The 21,637-nt window shown below is 38.4% G+C and overlaps 1 protein-coding gene across 1 annotated transcript in view; it reads right to left on the bottom strand.

Annotated features, from left to right (window-relative positions):
* Positions 1-5,593: 5,593 nt before the first annotated feature.
* Positions 5,594-21,637, bottom strand: part of LOC110449522 (C2 domain-containing protein 3-like) — a 40,177-nt gene continuing 24,133 nt past the window's right edge. The window contains exons 28-43 of the mRNA XM_021496442.1: positions 20,706-20,762; positions 20,088-20,174; positions 19,224-19,328; positions 18,090-18,270; positions 16,990-17,118; positions 15,740-15,988; positions 15,252-15,392; positions 14,582-14,693; positions 12,879-13,034; positions 12,443-12,542; positions 11,640-11,863; positions 11,241-11,397; positions 9,879-10,058; positions 9,052-9,461; positions 7,020-8,913; positions 5,594-6,300 (exon numbers count right to left, since the gene is read on the bottom strand). Coding sequence (XP_021352117.1) covers positions 6,115-6,300; positions 7,020-8,913; positions 9,052-9,461; positions 9,879-10,058; positions 11,241-11,397; positions 11,640-11,863; positions 12,443-12,542; positions 12,879-13,034; positions 14,582-14,693; positions 15,252-15,392; positions 15,740-15,988; positions 16,990-17,118; positions 18,090-18,270; positions 19,224-19,328; positions 20,088-20,174; positions 20,706-20,762 — 4,368 coding nt within the window. The 3' untranslated portion in view covers positions 5,594-6,114. The remainder of the gene's footprint in view (positions 6,301-7,019; positions 8,914-9,051; positions 9,462-9,878; positions 10,059-11,240; positions 11,398-11,639; positions 11,864-12,442; positions 12,543-12,878; positions 13,035-14,581; positions 14,694-15,251; positions 15,393-15,739; positions 15,989-16,989; positions 17,119-18,089; positions 18,271-19,223; positions 19,329-20,087; positions 20,175-20,705; positions 20,763-21,637) is intronic.

Below are 21,637 nucleotides of genomic sequence, written 5' to 3'. Positions count from 1 at the left end.
CTGATCTGGTCTTGTGTACCAGTGATCTGGTCTGCTGTACCTGTGATCTGGTTTTGGGTATAAGTGATTAAGTCTGGTGTACCAGTGATCAGGTCTGGTGTACTACTGACCTAGTCTTGTTTACCAGTGATCTGGTCTGGGGTATGAGTGATCAAGTCTGCTGTACCTGTGATCAGGTCTGGTGTACCAGTGATCTGGCCTGGTGTACCAATGATCTGGTCTGGTGTATCAATGATCAGGTCTGGTGTACAGGTGATCTGGTCTGGTGTGAGAGTGATGTGGTCTGATGTACCAGTTATCTGGTCTGGTGTACCAATGATCTGGTTTGGTGTACCAGTGATCATGTCTGGTGTACCAGTGATCTGATCTGGTCTGGTGTACCAGTGATCTGGTCTGGTGTACCAATGATCTGGTCTGGTGTATCAATGATCAGGTCAGGTGTACCAGTGATTAGGTCTGGTGTACCAATGATCTGGTCTGGTGTACCAGTGATTAGGTCTGGTGTACCAATGATCTGGTGTGGTGTACCAGTGATCTAGTTGGCTGTACCAGTGATTATGTCTGGTGTACCTTTGATCAGGTCTGGTGTACTACTGATCTAGTCTGGCATACCAGTGATCTGGTCTGGTGAACCAGTGATCTGGTCTGCTGTACCAGTGATCTGGTCTGGTATACCAGTGATCATGTCTGGTGTACTACTGATGTAGTCTTATGTATTAGTGATCTTTTCATGTCTTTCACACATCTGATTCATTCTGCCATTTACCAGGAAAGGTGAACTGATTCAATCACTTATATATATACATATATGTGGGCGAAGGTGTTTGCATAAAATAAAATTCAACTCACCTTAAGAGCCCCAAGATGGGCGAAATTTCGTCTTCATGTTATGTTATATATATATAAATATACCACATACTGGTCAATACTCTTCATACAGCTGGGACACTTGATTTAGTTTATAACTGAACCACTCTTGATTCATCACAGGTTTAATGGTCTCACCTTCTAGATGGCAACAACTGTATTCCAAACAAATCAATAAGGCCAAAACATATCCAAGTCTACAGATTTGGAAGATTTTTAACACAAAGCAGAAGAGTTGTCATCATGTGTAAGAATCGTGTTTTCTTTACAATTTTATAGTTTGATATTCCACCTCCATTTAATCACCAGTACACACAATTCATAGCCGTCAACCCTACCTCATTAGGAGGGAGACTGCCTCATTTTAACCAAAATTTACCAATCTCCCTCGAAACTCCCTCACTCAAATCCAAACGCACACAAATTCAAAATCTACATTCTGTGGTCAAATGATCTCCTAGAAACTGCAGGGTGTGTGTAATGATCATAACAGGTGTGTCTGAATCAAATTAATGCTGTTTGGGAGTTATTTTGATACATATAAAGGGAAAGATAAATTGAGCAAAGCAGATACAGTCACGTTTCATGGACTTTCTTCCTCATTGGAGGTTTCAGAGGTTCACACCTATGACAATTTCTTAGTTGACATATTGTAAACGACCTACAGATGAGATGTCAGATTCCATACTCAAACATGTTAAGTGAAAACAATAGCATGCTGTGTATAATTCAAGATATAAAAGTAAAAAGTAAAAAAAAAAGATAAAAGGGTGATTTGTTTTCATATCATATTTTATTTTTGATATAAAATTGTTAAATGTAATCTAAAGGCTTGTTACAGTCTTAAATAAATAATTATACATTTTTTACATGTTATTCTAGACAGCTAGCATACATGCATAGTTCATCTACCCACCATATACCTGAATCCAGGTATACTGTGTACATGTATTCATCAGGTATGTTCCTTAAATTGTAAAAAAAATGAAGGGTATAAATATATATTCACATAATTGACTACTAAAAACAAATTATACAACTATAATGATAACAACCTACTTAACAGGGATAGTGTTATCACCATATCATGATGACAAACTACTCTATACAGAGAATATCTAGTCAACATATTATGATGACAACCTACTCATGAAGAGATGATGTAGTCAACATATTATGATGACAACCTACCAATTACAGAGATGATGTAGTCAACATATTATGATGACAACCTACACAAAACAGTGATAATGTAGTCAACATATTATGATGACAAGCTACACAAAACAGTGATGATGTAGTCAACATATTATGATGACAACCTACTCAATACAGAGATGATGCAAGCAGTACCAGTCAATCCTCTAGATTTCTGTATGCTACCCTCTATAGCCTACTTCTACCAAGCTGAAGATATTGAAAATCAGAAGTCTTTTTGTGCAATGGGCAAATAAAAATAAGATGCTGGCAAAATATCATGGCATTAATTTTCCTGCAACAACTTAGTAAGTTTTAGAAGATGTTTATCTGCATTCACAAATGAAACATCATAGGTTGTTCACACAGTGTATTTTTGATGAGGCGTCTGATTCGATCAATCATACTTTCTGTTTAACTCCAGAAAAACATCGTATCGATGATCAGAACCATAACTGTATGTATAAATGATTTCACAAGTACTGGCACAAGAAACAAGGGTATTGCACCAATTATATCCAAAACCACAGAAAAGAAATCGATCTTCAGGACAACACAGTACAATAAATAGTTACAAACTCATTTGTGAAAATAAATATAACATGTTTATTATACATTGTAGTTTCTATTGAGTATACTAGGCCTTCAAAGACAGAATATCAAGTAATTACTGGGAATGTGAACGTACAAAACACAGTAATATGTACAGGTAAATGGTGATATAACTAACAAGTGTTTAGGGAGGGGGAACATGGGACGGACTGGGGGAACATGGGAGGGACTTGGGGAACATGGGAGGGACTGGGGGAACATGGGAGGGACTGGGGGAACATGGGAGGGACTGGGGGAATATGGGAGGGACTTGGGGAGCAAGGGAGGGATGGGACTGGACGGGGGTGCCTGCAGAGAGGAATGAAGCACTTCGGCCTTGGGAAGGTGGAGTATAAGATGGGGGGATAATGAAAGGATTAAGGGAGGAGCACAAGGTCAGACGGGGTACCACGTATCTACCCCTGTAACATAAGATGTCAATGGCTGGCTTCTATTTATCTGACATGATTGTGCTCCACGAAACTGGTCAAAAGCATGTCGCTGTCTTGAACCTCTAACACTGTTGGAATAGGAGGTATCAAGATGGAACAAGGATTTTTTGACTTACAATTACTGTATCATTTACCTAATGTTTACCCTTCGATAATTTTATGTACTGACCAATAAATACATCAACACGCAAGTGAACAGTTATACCAGCTTCTACAGTTGTGTACTGACAAAACGTAGAGGAACCATACATTTGATCTTAACATCAATGACTCTGAACATGTATGAAGAATAATTAGAATGTGTTTCGGCAGAATATCCCTTGTATACCACATAGGCCTAAGCGCAAAATACAGACTATTTCATCTCAATATTTGTAAGCTTATCATTTTAATTGGATAACAAAAATTTAGCTTGTGCAATAGTATCTTTACACATATAATGCCAGTATACTTGCCTAAAAGCAATATTATAATATTGACGCTATTTACACTTCTAATTTATAAATACCTTATTTGATTAAATCTAATAGGAATTAGGGGACAGCCAATACATGTACGGTCTATATAAACACTCTTCTTAGGAGTGGATAGCAGGTTTAACATGCACCTCAACATCAAGAACATTTAGAAAGACAGAAAATTAAACTGTTACTGAAATAGTTGAAAGATCTCTAACGTCTTAATATGGTGTTTAGGGCTTTTTATCACTAGCAATAGAAAAAAAAAGGTCTTAACTCATTCACCCCTGAAGTATCATAATGAACTATTCCGAGCTTTGAATTGGAAGAGTTCAAATGTGTCTACAGGGGTGAATGAGTTATTACCCCTAACAACGGAGAAAGATATCAACACCGGTACCACTAGCAACAAGTAAAGGTCTTCACATCACTAGCAATAGCAAAAGAAAAAGGTCTTCACATCCCTAACTACAGAGAAAGTCTTAAAATCATGAGCAACAGGCATCAGGTGGCGACAGATGATACACAGACACATCGTGAGGCACACAGTGAGCAACAACATTCATACAGAACCCAACTTTCAGCAAAAACTACACATAAAATAATACCGATTTCTATCTACATCATCAGCATGCTTCAGCTCGTAACATTTATACCCCAGATTTCATGGACGGAATTCTGATTATCTAACTACAACTACCTTAGTGGAGAGTCAAAAGAAGAGACAAAACAGTTGAGCTTTAATTTAATACAGCTAGGTGATGTTTTAGTGGAATGTATGTTAAGTTTTGGTTTGTTTGTGTTTTACGCCCTATTTTAAAACAGCTATGGTCATTTATGGACATGCCAGGTTTTGTGGTGGAGGAAACCAGAAGTTCCCGGAGAAAAACTACCGATCTACGGCCAGTACCTGGCGACTGCCCCACGTAGGTCTCGAACCCGCGACCCAGTGGTGGAGGGCTAGTGGTAGCAGAATGTCAGACACCTTAACCACTTGGCCACCGCAGTCCCCTATATCTAAAGTGAAAAAGACATCTACAAACATCTTTGATAAGACTCATCAGTTTGATTATATTGAAGTATGTTTTTTTTATAACAAATAAAAAATACATAAATTGTATAGGGTAAGTTTAGCTTGTATGTTTGCATTTTTTCCTAAAGTAAAACATTTTCAAATCATCCTCTGCTACCTAACATTAGGTAACAAAGAAAAAGGACACGAAACCCTGATTTACAGTGGCTAAGTATGTGGGTTTGGTTTCTCATAATGCCAAAAATTTACAGAATCAATTTTGCAGCCCTCAATATAGTCTAACAGAACATTTCCATGCTACTCTGCTAAAAACTGAAATCATACCACTTAAGACTAAGGGTACATTTGCGTATCCGGTTGAAATGGTTGAACCTGTAAAGAAAACGACAGGCACAGATGTGAAATTTCTTTCTTTCTAAAACAATGTCAAGCCACATGTATTTTTTTAAGATATGTTATTTATTTCAGTGGATGGGTGAAAGAAGGGCATACTATTCTTGATTCATTGTTATTTATTCTCTGCAAACTGTGCATTTTTTGCTCTGCTTATAAAACAGTCCAAGTGCGTTCGTTTATCGTGGAATATTTCTGCGCCACCTGTACCGTTTCAACCGGATACGTGAATGTAACCTATTATTACAAAAAGGTCAGGTCACTCTATAATTGCTACAGTTGTAAAAATTGTGCAATAAATATCCTCCCTAACTTCGGTATTTTTATATTCTGTAACTGACAAGATGATAAATAGGAGTTTGCCGTAAGGATATGTGTTTTTGGTACAATGTGCTATTGTAGTTCAGACTTTTTTGAGCAAATTCGGGTTAAACCCTAGGGCCTGTTCGTTTATGCGGAATAACCAGTTTGCCTGTTTTTAATTGTAACAATTTCGGGTATAAATCCTGGCGGACCTGCAAATGTTTATTTAACCCTTTCAACCCTATGTAACTTTAGTAGACTCTACCATGCATTGATCTGGATGAATCCATTATGGTCTACAGTGGTGAATGAGTGAATAAACGAACAACTGTGGTCCGACCGGTTCAACCGTTTAAACGAAAACGGCCCTAGATTTAGTTTTGATGACACAACACATAACCAGTAAAAGACGAAGAGAGAATTGTGAGAAATAAATATATATAGAATGAGAATTAATTGAGATCTGATGAGAAACTATGAAAATGATTATTTCACAATGACATTTTTGATGATGAAGATATAGATGAACAATGAATGATTTGATGAAGATTGATGGAGTTGTGATGAAGACTGATACACACACACACACTGATGAATTTTGAGGAGTATGCATCAAGGGCATATCACAGACCAGCTTGTCATAATATTAACACATGTCTCACAGCATTCAATTCGTTGTCATGTAAAATCAGATCAGAAACTCATATGTCACAGCAAATGGAGATTTCAAAATCCTTCAAAGCCTAAATATAACCATGCATACTAATTCATAAGTTGGACTACAGCCGATTAAAAGTCCCAGATGGGGAATTGTTACAGATCAGTGTTTTGATGAAAATTTCTCTGAGAATATCTTCGCAATTCTTTTGGTCTCTGCTGCAGTGGGAGGTTGTCTCCCTTTGGTGTGGACGGTTGAAAACTTCACTTTGTGGTTATTTGTGGTCAGCTTTTCCATGAGGTCAGACGCTGCTTGTACTTTAGCTGCCTGTCTCCCGGGGTCAGTTTGCTGTAAAACAAAACATAACTGTAAATTTACCTGTCTGTTTGACATACAGTATACATTCCATTTTCTAAATTTATGCATTCAGGCCTCTGTTTCGCAATCATGCCCTTACGAGAAGAAATTCCTGTACTGATTTTTTTTATGAGAAAGCCATTATTCGAGTAAAGGAAAATCTGAAGTAAAGTAAATTTTCCTCAACTTCAGCATTGCTTTTCTTTAGGGAAATTTATGTTACAATGTTAAAACTGGGGTCATCTGGATGAAATGACAGGAATTTAATTGTATACATTGTATGTGGTATATTTTTGGTTTAAATTTTGCAGCAGTGATATTTTCCTAATGAGGTGAATACGAACATATCGCAGCCTCCCAAAACACACATGCATACACTACACGCATGCATCTTGCACACAGGGGAGGCCGTCCTTAAATGACCATAGCTGTTGATAGGACGTTAAACAATACTAAACCAAACTAAACCAAACCAATGAGGTGAATCTGAAAATCAATGATCATTTCTAAACAAACAGTACAGACCTTCTTACACTTGAAAACCAAAATTATGCAACAACACTTTTTGATTTTTCAACACAACATGCAAAATAGGCACGCACAAAATTGTGTTTAGGTAAATTTACCGAGAATTCAGTGAAATATTTACCCTTAAATAATTCAACAACATGAAAAGAATTATACATCAGTACAGAGAATATTGCACATACCTGTTGACTAGAGGAAGGAAACCCTGAAGTAGCCTGCTGTAGGGCCTGCATAGACTCTGCCAAATGTTGAGAGGGAAGGAAAAAATTTGGCATGGAAGAATGCTCTTGAAATCCGTTAGGTAAATCATGTATTTCTCCATCTGGGAGACTACCGTAGCCATTTATGTTTGAAGTAGCATTATCGGGATCACCAAAGCTCTCTGAACTTTCAAAGTTAACTCTTTCATTTAGCATTTTAGGGGAGCGTGACCTTGATCCGTAAGTAGGTGACATTGACCTTTGCCCTTCCATCCTGGTCTGAGGTCGTACTGGATCAAAGAAATCCTCTAACTCAGTCACCACCTCTGAGAATGCCTCTTTTGGCGATTTTGGCACTGAAGAAGAAAGAGGAACGTCATCCTCCACAAAATTGGACTCGTATCCTCGAGAATGTCCTGAGGAATTCTTGGCCGACAGTCTGTCACTTCCAGCAGATGACACACGTGAAGATTGCCTGGATCCTGAGTTTTGCGTATTATGACTTCCTGAGTTCACAGATTCCAGTTCCACGTCCTGCAGCAGACTATTACGTGCCACATCACCGTTCACCCTGTATGGAGAATGGATGTCCCTATGCGTACCTTCCCCAGCATCACTGCCAAATCTTGACACGCGCTGGTCCTTCTGGTCATCGTCTGAAAACCAGCTGTCTTTCTCTATAAAAGATGGCCGTTCCGTCAGTTGTAAATGAGGAGAAAGTAGTTGGTCAGGCACAGATTCACTGTCTGAAAGATCGAGCATATTATCAGCCTCCTTGCGATCAAACTTAGTCCGACTTAATTCCCGAGAATCACTAGCTCTAATATCAAAAGGCATTGTCTGTCCATTTCTCACAAACTCTCGAGGTGACCCACCATGTCCATTGCTGTCCATGTAAACAGAATGACCAGGGATTCCCCCAAACTTTCCTGAGACGTCGTTTAAAGTCCTTGGTACAACAACATTTTCCTCCTCATTGTCCGATTCATCCTCGTTCTCCTGTTCGTCTAAAATGTCACAATATTCTTGATAATATCTTTCATCCTCCTCTCCATTATCATCGCTGACTGCGTCCTCCTCATTTTCTGTGAATTCCTGAATCACGCTCATTTCCTTCACATCAGTATCGTGAGTCGCAGTGCTGGTGGTTCTGGCTGGGGCTCCAACACCGTTCCTATAGCCACTGCCAGTACTGCTTCCCTGCGACAGTTCTCCCTGATACGCGAACCCCAAGGATGCACTACTACTCCCGCTCACATGCATGTCTCTAGCATTGGCATTACTATCCTGCGACAAGTCCAGGCCACAGGGTTTCAAGCCATCCACACTGACCAGGTCACGGGGGGTATTCGCCATGTTGAATCCCCCTGTTGACACAGATACGTCATCTCTCGGGGTGTAGCCCATGTGTATACCCGTGTCACTGAAATTGTGTGCATCTCTTGGTGTAGAACCCGAGCTTTTCTGTGCCTCGCGTGGCGTTGGACCATCCTGTCCGGTATTGTCAAAGTCCCGAGGTGTTATTCCCATCCGCAAAGTGTCCATTCTCTCGCTACTCCGCTGAGAATCCAAGGCGTCCTGGTATTTCTCGCTTGACTGTGTCACAGAGAATGCACCAGAGTCGACAGCGGTCCGCGAAGACTCTCCCTCGTGAGATCCTGTTAATAGTAACTCACTGTCATTGGCTCGTAGTGTTGATGTCAACTGAAGAGTGGACAGAGGGGATATGATGGACTGGATTGGAGCATTCCTCATGTTATCAGTGTCGGGAAATTCTGATCGGCCTTGATGAATAGAGAAATTGTTCACAGATGGTGGCGAGGCAAGCTTCTTTTTTAACTTTGATGTGATATCATCCAAATCTTGCATTTGTTTCCTGGAAAAGATAATAGACAAATTTGATTAATTAATAACATAATTTGAATTACTTAAGAGCACAGTTATTATGACAATTAACTGATGTTGATTTTACAAAAACATCGTGAACACCTATGAGATATGATGATTGGGTTACCTGAGGGATGAGAACATAATGGAACGTGAACAAGCGGCGCTGTCGTCCACCCTGATGTCGTTGAGTGTTGGAGGCTGCCAGTGGGGCGACACCTCAGGGCGCGGCGACTCCTCGGGCGAATCCTGTGATGACATTTCATGGTTACGCAGGAACTGGCGAATGTTTTCACTCAGCTGATGCTGTAATTGTTCCTGGTGTTCTCGCACCTGGTCAAAGTTGGGCAGATTGGAGGAGAAGGGGCGTAGATCTGTTGGGAGGGACATTGGCTGTTCCGAGGGCATGGTGTTCTGGACGGAGGAGTTAATGGTGAAGGGCAGGCTGGATGGTTGGTTGTAGAAAGACATGGCCACTGGCTGACCAGAAATGCCCTGTACATGGCGTGTCACATCATCCTGTGGGACAATATTCACCTGCAAGGCAAGGCACATTTCTTAACATTTAGTCGAATTCGACATACAAGATAAATCGCTCACAGTACACAAAATTACAAACAGCGATGTCCTTCAAAGGACAAACATTTATTTACACATTTTAATTAGAACATTAATTCTAATACCCCAAACGACCCTATGCTTTAATATTTGCTGCCTTATTTTCCAAACTTAAGTATTTGTAGGAAAAAGATATTTAGAGTGTATAAATTGGAAATTCAATGAAACTTACATCATGTGATTGATAATGTACATTTCAAATGTAAGATAACAACATCAAGGGACTTAACTCTTTACAAGTGACTGAAACAATATGGCAGTTACGTATACACAAGATGTTTTGCTGAAATCTTTAAGAAAAATGGTCTGTACAAGGCTTTGTTTGGCACCACTGACCTTGATTTGGCCGCGGCACTGACCATGGAAGTCCATGACATTGTACCAGCCACAGATCTGTAGAAGTCCCGAGGTCAGTGGGGTCAGATCCACGGACACAAACCCTAGCACTCGGTCAGAGGATTTGTCGGGATCCTTGGAGGCACTCTGTGGTTTATGCCAAACTTTGAACACCAGATTCTGAAGACACATAGAGAAGTAAATGAAACACTGACCTATAGCAAAATACAGCTCTTCACAAACTTTTTTGTGCAACTAAATAAAAATCTGAACAGAGTGTACCAATGTTGATAGTCCAAGTCTTTGTTGTTTTGTAAACATGATACATGTTGTGCGTTTTTTGAAAAAATACAGCTTTACAATCCAGAAATGATACATATTAGTATAGAAGAGAGCTTTATGGATGTTCAACAATAGCATGAATATAGAAAAGTATTTAAAAGAAATAAAATATAAAACACAAAATGGTGTAAATATTAACTAAATCTACAGATTGAGATATCTTTAATATTCACAAGCCTTTTTACTTCAAAAGTGGTCAAATGGTACCTTTGACCCTTTAAGCTTAACTGATGACAACTAAAATCAAATCAGGTGTATGTAGAAGACAGTATTACTTTACTGTGGTGTAATTATGAACTAAATTTACCAAGGGGTTTATAAAATAGCTTTTTACTATGAACAGACTGACTGAGTGGCAAGTGATTACTATAACCTAACCCCCTCCTATCACAGGTAGTATGCAAAGGACTTGAGGTGTTATGTGTGATTTTTGGCCTCATAAAAAGTAAAAAAAATAAATTCGAATTTATTTACTAATTTCTGTTATAAACATCATATTGGTTAACTAGGTCTATCTTTCTTGGTGTAGATTTTTTCCAATACGCATTCGCAGATGCCCGACCATAGCAACAAAATAGCGTTTGCTATGCAGAAATAGCCAAACTATATGGTGTTTTTGGACACTTAGCATGCAGAAATGAAAGCCTGCACATGTGGCAGACAAAAATGCCTTTCTACGAATGAACACTGGTATGACAATGTTTAAGCATGTCAAATATTTATTTGTTTGTTCCATGCGGAGGCTTTCAAACATTGAAGAGTGTTTTAATAGTTAATTTCCTTTAAAATGGCAAATTTAATTTCAACCAAATAGTGCACAATAGACGATATTCACGCATTTGATTATGAAAATGCGGGTCTATGTCTCTCTTTGTAATGTCATATCTCCTAAACCAGTTTATGCCACCAGAAATGACCCTTAACACCCGTGGTCCTTTCCTAAGGTAGGAAATTGCTGTTATAAGAATGGAAACAATATATCATACATGGTCATTCTTTTTTAAGGTGAAGAAATTTTACCTTGTTTTCCTGGTAGAGAAGCTCGGTGCTGAGTCGTGTCTCCTGTTGGTCGTCCCAGACAGGGTTGTCCGAGTTGTAGAAGACCTGAGTATATGCAGGACTAGCACTTTCGGACGTCTGGTAAGACACATAAGTATTGGGGAAGTACTCCTCAGATCTGAAACAACACAAAAACATTTCTAAGAATGAATACTGCATGTTGTTATAAGGTGGTTTTTTTTAATTTTTAATGAGCCATCTATACTGATCCAATTTCTTGTTTCTGTGCTGTGATTGTGCCAACATTTACATTCGGATGTGGAAATGTGTTTTTTAAGTTTCTTTTTGATAAAAGGATAACAATTTTTTACTCCTGTTCTGGAGGTAAGTAAATGTTCTTCATTGATTTTGTAATGTTACCTATTTTTGTCGCTGATCAGAGGTAAATGCATGGCACGCTCAACAGAGACGATAACGGGGAAGTGAGGGACTACAGAATCCTCCTCCACACGCTCAAGGTGTGGCACATCTGTGCTTGACTTGGATTTCTTCTTCCCCATGATCTGATGGAAACTGTCATTGGGGTCGTACTCCTCATCTACTTCCCCCTCTGACACTTTCTCGTCTGCCTCATCATCAGATTGCTATAAACAGCAGAAAGCAGTCATTTTAGATATCAAAAAAGAAATTATTCACAGCTAAAGTATAAATCCTTATACAATTATTCTATATGTTTCTGTTATTATTCCATAAAAAATATTTGATATTCCGTACTGATGTTTACATACTATATGCCATTCAGAATGTTTAAAGAATTTTATTATAACTGCCTGGCACTATCTTCAAATATCATAAACTAATTTATTCCTGCGATCATACATTCATCACTCGCAGGGAAATATATGCTTGTTTGTTTTTCCATCATTTTTAAGTATGTTGATTGATTTTATATTAAAAGTTTTCTGTTGTTAATTATCATGTTTATATCGCTCTTATCCATTCCATATATAAAACTGAAAGCAATGGACAATTCAACTTCAACCTTCCGTGTAGTTTATAACGATGGAGTACCTGATAATACTAATTAATTTCTATAACTTCCTTCTTGAAAGTGCAAAATAACTGCAATTACAAGACTTCTTGTAAATCAAGATGTATTTACAAAATCAAATCTTGCATGAGAATGACCAAACAAAAGGTACACAATTCTATCAAGCCCTTACCTTGGTAACACTTCCAAACTGTGGTTTAGCAGTTATGTGTGCCCTGAGGAAGGCCCCTCCGAGACTAGCTGCACCTGGCTTGTACAGGGGAAACATGCCACTGGCGAGAAAAAATAATACTTTAACATACTACAGCTTAACATTTTCAAATCAAAACAGTAGGTTTGTCCGTTTGTGTTTTACGTCCTATTAACAGCTATGTTCATTTAAGGACGTGCCAGGTTTTGGTGGCAGAGAAAAACCACAGACCTACTGCCAGTACCTGGCGACTGCCCCACGTAGGCCTTGAACCCGCGACCCAGTGGTGGAGGGCTAGCGGTAGTAGAATGTCAGACGCCTTAACCACCGCGGCATGTTTGATTATTTCTGAGAATAATGTACCAATTAAATTGGATCATTCATGAAACATATTTAAAAGTGTGTGCTATTGATGTACCTGATCCTATGCTGTCTGCGGCGCTCGTCGTTGAGAGCGTCTAGCTCTATGTAGGTGGTACCGATCAGCTTATCCCTGTGTTGCGACTTCTGATTACCGTCCTTCTTCCCATAGCTCACCCACACCTGTACCTCCAACTTCTCCTCTCGCAGGTACCTGTCAGGAATAATAGGGGAACACTACAGACGCCAAAAACACAGACAAGTACATGTAAAATAGGCCCAGATTGGCACAGAGTACACCAGGACCTCTTCCATTTATTGCATTCCAACCAGTTGGACCAGAGCTGTTCGTCTATGTATTAGGGATGGACCTAGTGATTTTATGTTGTTTTCTGTTGAGGTTTGGAAAAGATTACAAAGGCCTGATTTAACCTTTACAGCTGGTCCATTAGGTCTTACCCCTGAAATATTACATTTCAAAAAGTACAACAAGAGATACAAGAGTATCGCGGGGTGGAACAATATACGCCTGTCGAATGCCATATAGTGTTATATTCTTTCTTACATTGAAATAAGATCTGCATCATTCTAAGAGTGGTTAGCTGACATGCTATAAAAAAATGTAGAAGAAAATCTCCGGACAAAAAATCAAATACTGAAATGAACAAAGGGCAATAACTTTTGCAAAAATTGTCGAATCAAAATTCTGTTAAGAGAAACACAACTTCATATCATGCTTATAATGTATACCAAGTTTCAAAGAGATCTGTTAAAAAATGTAGGAGGAGATTGCCGGACAAAAATCAAATACTGAAATAAACAAAGGGCAATAACCTTTGCAAAAATTGGTGATTCAAAATTCTTTTCAAGGAAACACAACAACATATCATGATTATTTAGCCTATTAAGTTTCAATGAAATCTGTCAAAAAAGGTAGGAGGAGATTGCCGGACAAAAAATCAAATACTGAAATAAACAAAGGGCAATAACTTTTGGAAAAATTGTCAATCAAAATTCTTTTAAGGGAGACACAACTTCATATCATGATTATAATGTATACCAAGTTTCAAAGAAATCGGTCGAAAAATGTAGGAGGAGATTGCCGGACAAACAAAAATTACGCTGGACGGATGGACAACCCCATACCATAATACTTCCGTCAAATTTGACGGCCGTATAAAAACCTGTTGGTCCACATAAATGAACAGGCCCCAGGTCACAACGAATGTCATATGATCACTTGAGTTTTTACTGAAAAGCTGTATAATCAGAAACTAGAAAATGTCTGTATAGACATTATACCTCCTTGACCCTGTGGTTGACCTATAAAATAAGACCTTGGCACTGACCTTGGGACCCACTTGGGACCCACTTGGGACCTTTAGTTTTATTCGAGGTATTCTCATATTTGACCTTTGTTTAAACTTGGGAAAAAAACTGTTATCAAAGAAAGGCAATTGGCATTGTTATGATGATGAATCGCAAGGGGGATGGAACAGGAATTGGTAATACTATATTTCCCATTTAACAATAGTAAGGACGATAAAGCTTGGTTTGGTTGGTTTGGTTTGTTTGTGTTTCACGTCCTATTAACAGCTAGGGTCATTTAAGGACGTGCCAGGATTTGGTGGTGGAGGTAAGCCGGAGTTCCTGGAGAGAAAAAAACCCAACATACGTCCAGTACCAGGCGCCTGTAGGCCTCGCACTCTGACAATAAAGCATGAAGGCTGTTAAAATCTACACACTGACGATAGAACTTACCATTTAAATGGAGAGCTGATTGGTATCTGGAATTCGTGTTTGTGATCACAGTGAGACAGGATATAGCCTGTGTCTAGTATCCGACACTTAACACTCCTCGACACCACTGCACCTGTAGACAACATTAAATATGTATTTTATAGTGAAATATGTGTCAATACAAATCTGTCATCAATCAAACTCAAAACATTGCCACTTTCAATTGATGCTTAACTCCATCCACCTAGTACCCTTCTGTCAAAAAACAAATTTTGCTATGCCTTTTATCAAAGCTATCAAAACATCCATATACACAAATTATATCATACATTAATTTTGTGTTTTGTCTCTGTCATCAAAAGGATTTTAGATCAAATATTTGACATAGGATTTTTTTTATCTTACGGCAATGTAAAGCTCCTTTTTGTCTTGGCTCAATGTCAGTTTTCCAAATTGTTTTAAAGATTTAAAGAATAGAAATGGATGTTTCACAAATAAATCATGAGGGGGTACCTTATTTAACTCATTCATCCCTGAAATTTTCTAATGGACTCTTTCAACCTTTGAATCGGAAGGGTTCAAATATGTCTTCAGGGGTAAATGAGTTCACTGAAATACAGTGACAGATTAATAAAACTTGAGTTAGGATGATATTTACTCACTATTCGGATACAAAATCATCATTACTTACTTCTATCGTAGACTTTGTATCGGATGTAGCACCGGGCAGTTTTGTCCAGATTGGTCTGTCCAGCTATCAGGGCGTTCTGTATAGGGAAGCTCACCTGATCCATACACACAGTGATCTGGTGGTACTGACCGCATCCCTCATCTACAACCAATAACATGTTCGGTTATCTGTAACTAACAACACATCCCTCTATATCTGTGTTCAACATTACAAAATCTCCCTTTTGTTAATAGTTACATATATCACATATACATATGATGTTATGAAACAAGGTTCCTTAAAAAGGTATTCTCCAAAATGTGTTACCACATAATGAAGAATATATTTGAATGGAACTGTGTTGCAACTGTCATGTTAACCCTTTCATCCCTATGCAACTTTAGTAGACTCCCCCATGCATTGATCTGGATGAGTCCATTATGGTCTACAGTGGTGAAAGGGTTAAAAAGATGCATTTTTATCCTTAATACAACATCAAGTTCTCGTACCATCACTCTGCCAGTCCTCCTCATCCTCCACGTCCAAGTCAACTGGCGACCACCCCACTCCTCGAGCGGCATGGACCACACGGTCACGGTCGTTGTGGTGGGCAAACTTGACTGACAGCTCGACTCCACCCACAACACGTTCTAGGCCCTGGTTACAAGGTACAGTCCTGTCCTCCTCATCTTCTGCCTGACTGGCATCCTGTCGCCAGCCAATCAAGGGCAGGTTGACAGCGAACCACCCGTTGATACCTGGAATAAAGGCAACATTACAGAACAGTGTACAATCAGAATTACACTGATTGTTTGTGTAAAATGTAAAACGTGTCGCAACGTTTCAAGACCGACTGGTCCCTTTGTCATGCACTGTTTTAGTTTGACAAAGGGACCAGCCAGGGACGTTGCAACACGTTTAATACGTACATTGTGTAAAAAGTAAAAAAAAATTGATATCACATATTTCCAAACTGATGAATCTTATTGAAGATAAACTGATAGTACTTATGATTACATGAGTTTATTTACTCAGATACGCAAAAACTTAAGGAGAATGATCAATGATGATTGTTGTGTAACCGAAATAGGCTTCATTTCAGTGATCTTTCATCGCACTTAATTTAATATGTAATTTCTAGGTCCAAATGAAGATTTTGCTTCATAGTTTAATAACACAACTAAATAGAAGACAATATTATAATCAGATGGGGGTATTGATTAAGATCCAAAACTGAATCCGTAGTCTAAGTAGAGGCGTCACGATTCACTGCGATGCACTTGTACCGCGATTATTTATGTTCGATTTGATTCACGATAGATTTTTCCAGATTTTCGATACGTGACAATCTGAATATTAGTGTATGCGGCTTCAGCCGAAACGTCTCTGAGACGTTCAATTTCATTGGCTGATCTCTGAACCCTCAGCCAATCGGCTGCGAGGATACAATTTTCACAAAGTATTCATAACAAAATGGCGGACTGAGTAAGGAAATAAAAATTTGTGATGCTCCGGAAAGCTTCAAATCAAAAGTGTGGAAACACTTTGGGTTCCCGTGTATCGACGGCTTATATATCTCAGTTTGTTTATATTTTAAAATAAAGGTGTATTGAATCGAAATAATCGAATCGTGGTACAAATATCGAGATACGTATCGAATCGTGGGTAAAGTGTATCGTGACAGCTCTAACTCTAAGCCTTTCTCCAAGGACGAGGAAGAGGTATTACAGTGTTGTAGTTCCTAGTAACATGTTCTTACCTGTACGGTTGGTGAGGAGACCGGCCAGAGACAGTGTTGCAGTTCCGAGTAACACATCCTGTGTTTTCTCCACTAGGCGCCGACCTTGGACCTCGTGGGTGGTCTGCTGAGCAATCTGTCTGTCTAAATCTACAAAAACACCCATTAGAAACTATACATAACTTAAGATTTTTAATCCACTACCAATTAAAAACAACACTCTTCTTCCTGAAAATATGTTTTGAATGAAAAAAAATCACCAATAAGTTTAAATAATAACTGGTATTAACTTCAATACCAGGTGAGTTTGGAATTGTTGTGGTTGGCTGAACAAACATATTGTTAAATAAATCTATTTGAAGTTTAATTTAGTGTTTAAATAAGGTTTATGAAATTCAAAACAACATTTAAACTGTTTTTCTCATCTTTATGTCTCGGGTTCCAACAGTCTGATACTAAAATCAAAATCAAATCATAATAACATCAGTGGTGGTGGCGGCCGTAACATCAAGTATTATTACCTAACCTATAACATGTCCAACTACCCAATGCTTCTGAAGCACTGAGTAAAAATAGTCTCATGGTTTGTGAAAGATTCAGATATAAACTGGCTGCATCATTGCATCCATTACTGGTGAGGTCAGTCATTTATATAGGATCTTACGTGAGTTTCCATTTCATACAAGATTTATGAAACAAGTCTAAGAGTTTAGGCGAGCTAAAATGAAAAATTTGTGACAAGTTTCATAAATCTAATTTGAAATGAAAACGAGTGCAAGATCTTTTTTATCACATAATCTAACTTAAGATTTGTGGTGTTTGTTCGTGTAAAACGACAATTTGCATGCAACCTTGAAATGTAAAATGCCGCCATTTTGACTCCAGTTCGTAAGTCTGGGACGTCATGTATTTGTCCTAGGCGTGACGTCACAATTGAAACGATTGAAACTTACAACCAATCACAGGGCTGATCGGTCATACTACAGGGGTTAATACGCCAAAAAATATGACATGGGTATATTCACTGGATAACACACTACATTATGTGATAGAAAAATATATCAAATACCAACTAACAGAGCATGTATCCTAATGTACAACCTTCAAACTGTGCTACTAACCAGACGACAGCCCAGGGACCTGGTGCCACATCTCCAGCGTCAGCTCAGCGGTCTCCAGGATCTCAGCCAGAGCCAGGGCATCATTGTCTGCTTCTGTCCACAACAGAGGACAAGGAAAGTCCATGTGGTGGGAAAACTCCGGAGCAAATGTCCTGGCAATGGTCCTCGTTATCCTCTCATCCTGTCAAACAAGTTATTTCAGATGGATGATGTTCAAACCTAATAGAATCTCTCACCTCCTTGGCAGTGAGATACGGGAGTCTCAACCCGAGGGGGAAGATTCTTAAGTTGCCGAACACGAGGCTTTCCCCGAGGGTCGAGATTCCCCTGTCTCACCCCCAAGGGGATGAATGATTCTTTTTCTCTTACCCTGTTCTCCCATTGTGTATCATATACATAATGTAATGTTAGCGTTACAGACTAAGTCCAGGGTTGACATGACGTTGATGGATTGTTGATGTGACGTCATTGTATTTTTGACGTGATGTCATACTATTGTTATGAATAGGGGAATCCCCCCATACTATTGTCATGAATAGGGGAATCCCCCCATCTCAACCCTAGGGTGAGAAAAGGATATCTCACACCTGTAAAAGTGTATATACACCTGTCCAGGGTAAGAGAATACATTATCTATCACAGGGAACAATCAATGTTTTGGGGGCAAGTTTTTGTGGTTTAGAGGAATAATAGCCCATTTTACACTAAAGTCATGAAATACAAAGTTTTTGTTAACGTGTAATTAGATCTACATGAACTCATTCTTTCTTATTAAATTGTATATTACTTCACCTTGACTGTTTTAGTGACTTTTTTTTTTATCAATTTCACAAAATATGCAAATTCTCAGACACTATTCAAATTAGGGAAATTATTTACAGACAATGGGTAAATTTCCAATTATTATTATTATATAATATTAATGTTCTTATAGTCAATTATCAGTATGCAAAATAACAAAAGTTAGAAATATTGGCATCATGCTATCACACTATTCAATCTAGATATTGAGCAGCCATATTGCAAAATTAAAACTCCACAAAATTCCCCCTGGTAAAAAACTCTATATCTAGAACAGCCCATATTTATCAATACAAAAGATGTTTGGTTAAGAATGTGTTGTCAAGATCATACCTCTGTTGGTAGGAATGACATGCGGATCTTAATGTAGGTGTTGACGCCAACCTCTGCAGGGTACTGCATCCCAGAGTCCAGACGGGCAATCGCTTCAGCAGCAGCCTGAAAGTCAGGGAAGGTTACTTTGTCATATCTCAATCAAGAAAAGGTAAATCTGTCACATCTCAATCAAGAATAAATAACTCTGTCACATCTCGATCAAGAAAAGGTAACCCTGTCAAATCTCAATCAAAGAAAAGGTAACTCTGTCACATCTCAATCAAGAAAAGGTAACTCTTTCACATCTCAATCAAGAAAAGGTAACTCTGTCACCACTCGATCAAAGAAAAGGTAAGTCTGTCAAATCTCAATCAAGAAAAGGTAACTCTGTCACATCTCAATGAAAAAAAAAGGTAACTCTGTCACATCTCAATCAAGAAAAGGTAACTCTGTCACATCTCGATCAGGAAAAGGTAACTCTGTCACATCTCAATCAAGAACAGTCACTTTCAGATTACAATTAACCTTTTGTTCTTAGGAATTGGATTGACCTATTTCATTATAGTCAATACATGGTTGTTTTTTTTTTTAAATGTTTTGGAAAGATATGTGAAGACAACAAATACCAATGCAATAATCTAATAAATTCACCAAGTGTTACTCCAAAATGAGCATCATCTCTCTAGTTACAGCATCTACGGAAATTTGGATTGACTCATTCCTCAGGAATATTCATCACTTTTCTTAACCAGGTGGAGCTGGTATGACTTATTTCTTAGATATTGTCATGAATTTATTTCAATCACTACAAAATTGTCCATCACTGTATCCGAGGCATTTTTAGTATAATTACAGATATTCGCACACCCTATGCAGACTCACCTTGAGTCCAGAGGCCCTGATGACGCCAACAGATATACAAATCTGGGCGCCCGACAGATTCTTATTGGCCGCTTGGTTCTGTTCACTCTGTAAAGGAAGAAACAATCATTAGCATATTCTCATTCATCTTCAATCACGTATACACTGAATCAATCCATGAGATAGATACCCACCAACACCAGTAAAAAGTTCTGTTCAATGAAGTTACCTCAGTAAAAAAGTAAAATATTCATATCTATATATTTAAATAATCTACTCATCAATTCACTATGTAGAGTCCCTGAAAAGGGAATCTAGAAAGTTTAAAATTGAATTTAAATATTTATTGAGCTTTTCACATACAACAATTGTAGGCCCACATGGACTTGCCTCTTTTTTTCTTTATTTTAAGATAATTAACATTGTTTGAATAACAGTAAAACCTGTCTAGTTTGACACCCTTTTGGTCACTACCTACTGGTCAGATTAGACAGGATTTCTGAATAAACAACAAGTCTTATGTGACTTTTTCACAAGAAATGGAATTACATGTCATCGTTATGCTGGATTTTACAAGATGCTGGAATACTCAGTGGTTAGATAAGACAGGTTTCGCTTTACACACAATTTGGCACTGACCTGTATATTTTGTGTTTTGTAGTGTATTGTAACATCCATAAGTCCAGATTCTTTCACCTGCAAGAGACAAGATATTCTGATGAAGAAAAGGTAAAGCATGCACTACAGTATATTGTCAGTGAGAAGAGCTCAAGAATGAAAATGGATTCATGGACAATATTCCTGGAAACATGGAGGCTGTCGGTCGAGAAGGAAATGAAGGAAGCAGGATGGCCGTGGGGACAAGTACAACGATGGTTCCAAGACAGACAGCACTACTCTAGTACTGAAAGTCTCTGGTGATGGCCTTATGTGCGACACCGCATGAAGGGGATTAAATAAGTAGATAATCATATAGTAGACTCTAGACTTTTATTTATCAAATCATACAGATACACTGAAAATTTAACGAAACAAGTACCCACAAACTTTATCTAGTGTCAGTCGCTATAACTTGCATAAGATTATACAGTGTGCTAAAATACATGATATCCAGTAAAAAGCAGTAAAAAAAAAGTTAAAAAGACTACTTTAAGGAATTTTTCTGGATGTATACAATGTTGCTATCTGCAACCGATAATTTCACTGCTATTCCTGTTGAACGCAGATTTATATCATCTGAGATTTTAATAATAATAAATTGAGGTTCTTATCTACCGCTTTATCACAATCTAGTTCGTAGGCTGTCTCAAAGTGGTTCACAAATTATTATCTGTGGTTATAGGGCCTTTGCAACCAGCCAATATCTTTCTAAACTCCCTGGGGACCATACAGCCGGTGCTGCCATTTCGGCGCTCACAGCTACATGTAGCATTCAACAATTCTAGCACTGCCCAACCACGTAAACTCATTTACAGCTGAGTAGACTGGAACAAGCAGAGTAAAGTATCTAGCTCAAAAATACAACACAGTGCCGTGACATGACTCTAACCCGCAACCCTTTGGTCACGAGC

This window comes from Mizuhopecten yessoensis, unplaced genomic scaffold (genome assembly GCF_002113885.1).
Source record: "Mizuhopecten yessoensis strain PY_sf001 unplaced genomic scaffold, ASM211388v2 scaffold4631, whole genome shotgun sequence".
Taxonomy (NCBI): Eukaryota; Metazoa; Mollusca; class Bivalvia; order Pectinida; family Pectinidae; genus Mizuhopecten; species Mizuhopecten yessoensis.
This window is presented reverse-complemented; position numbering and strand designations above follow the sequence as displayed.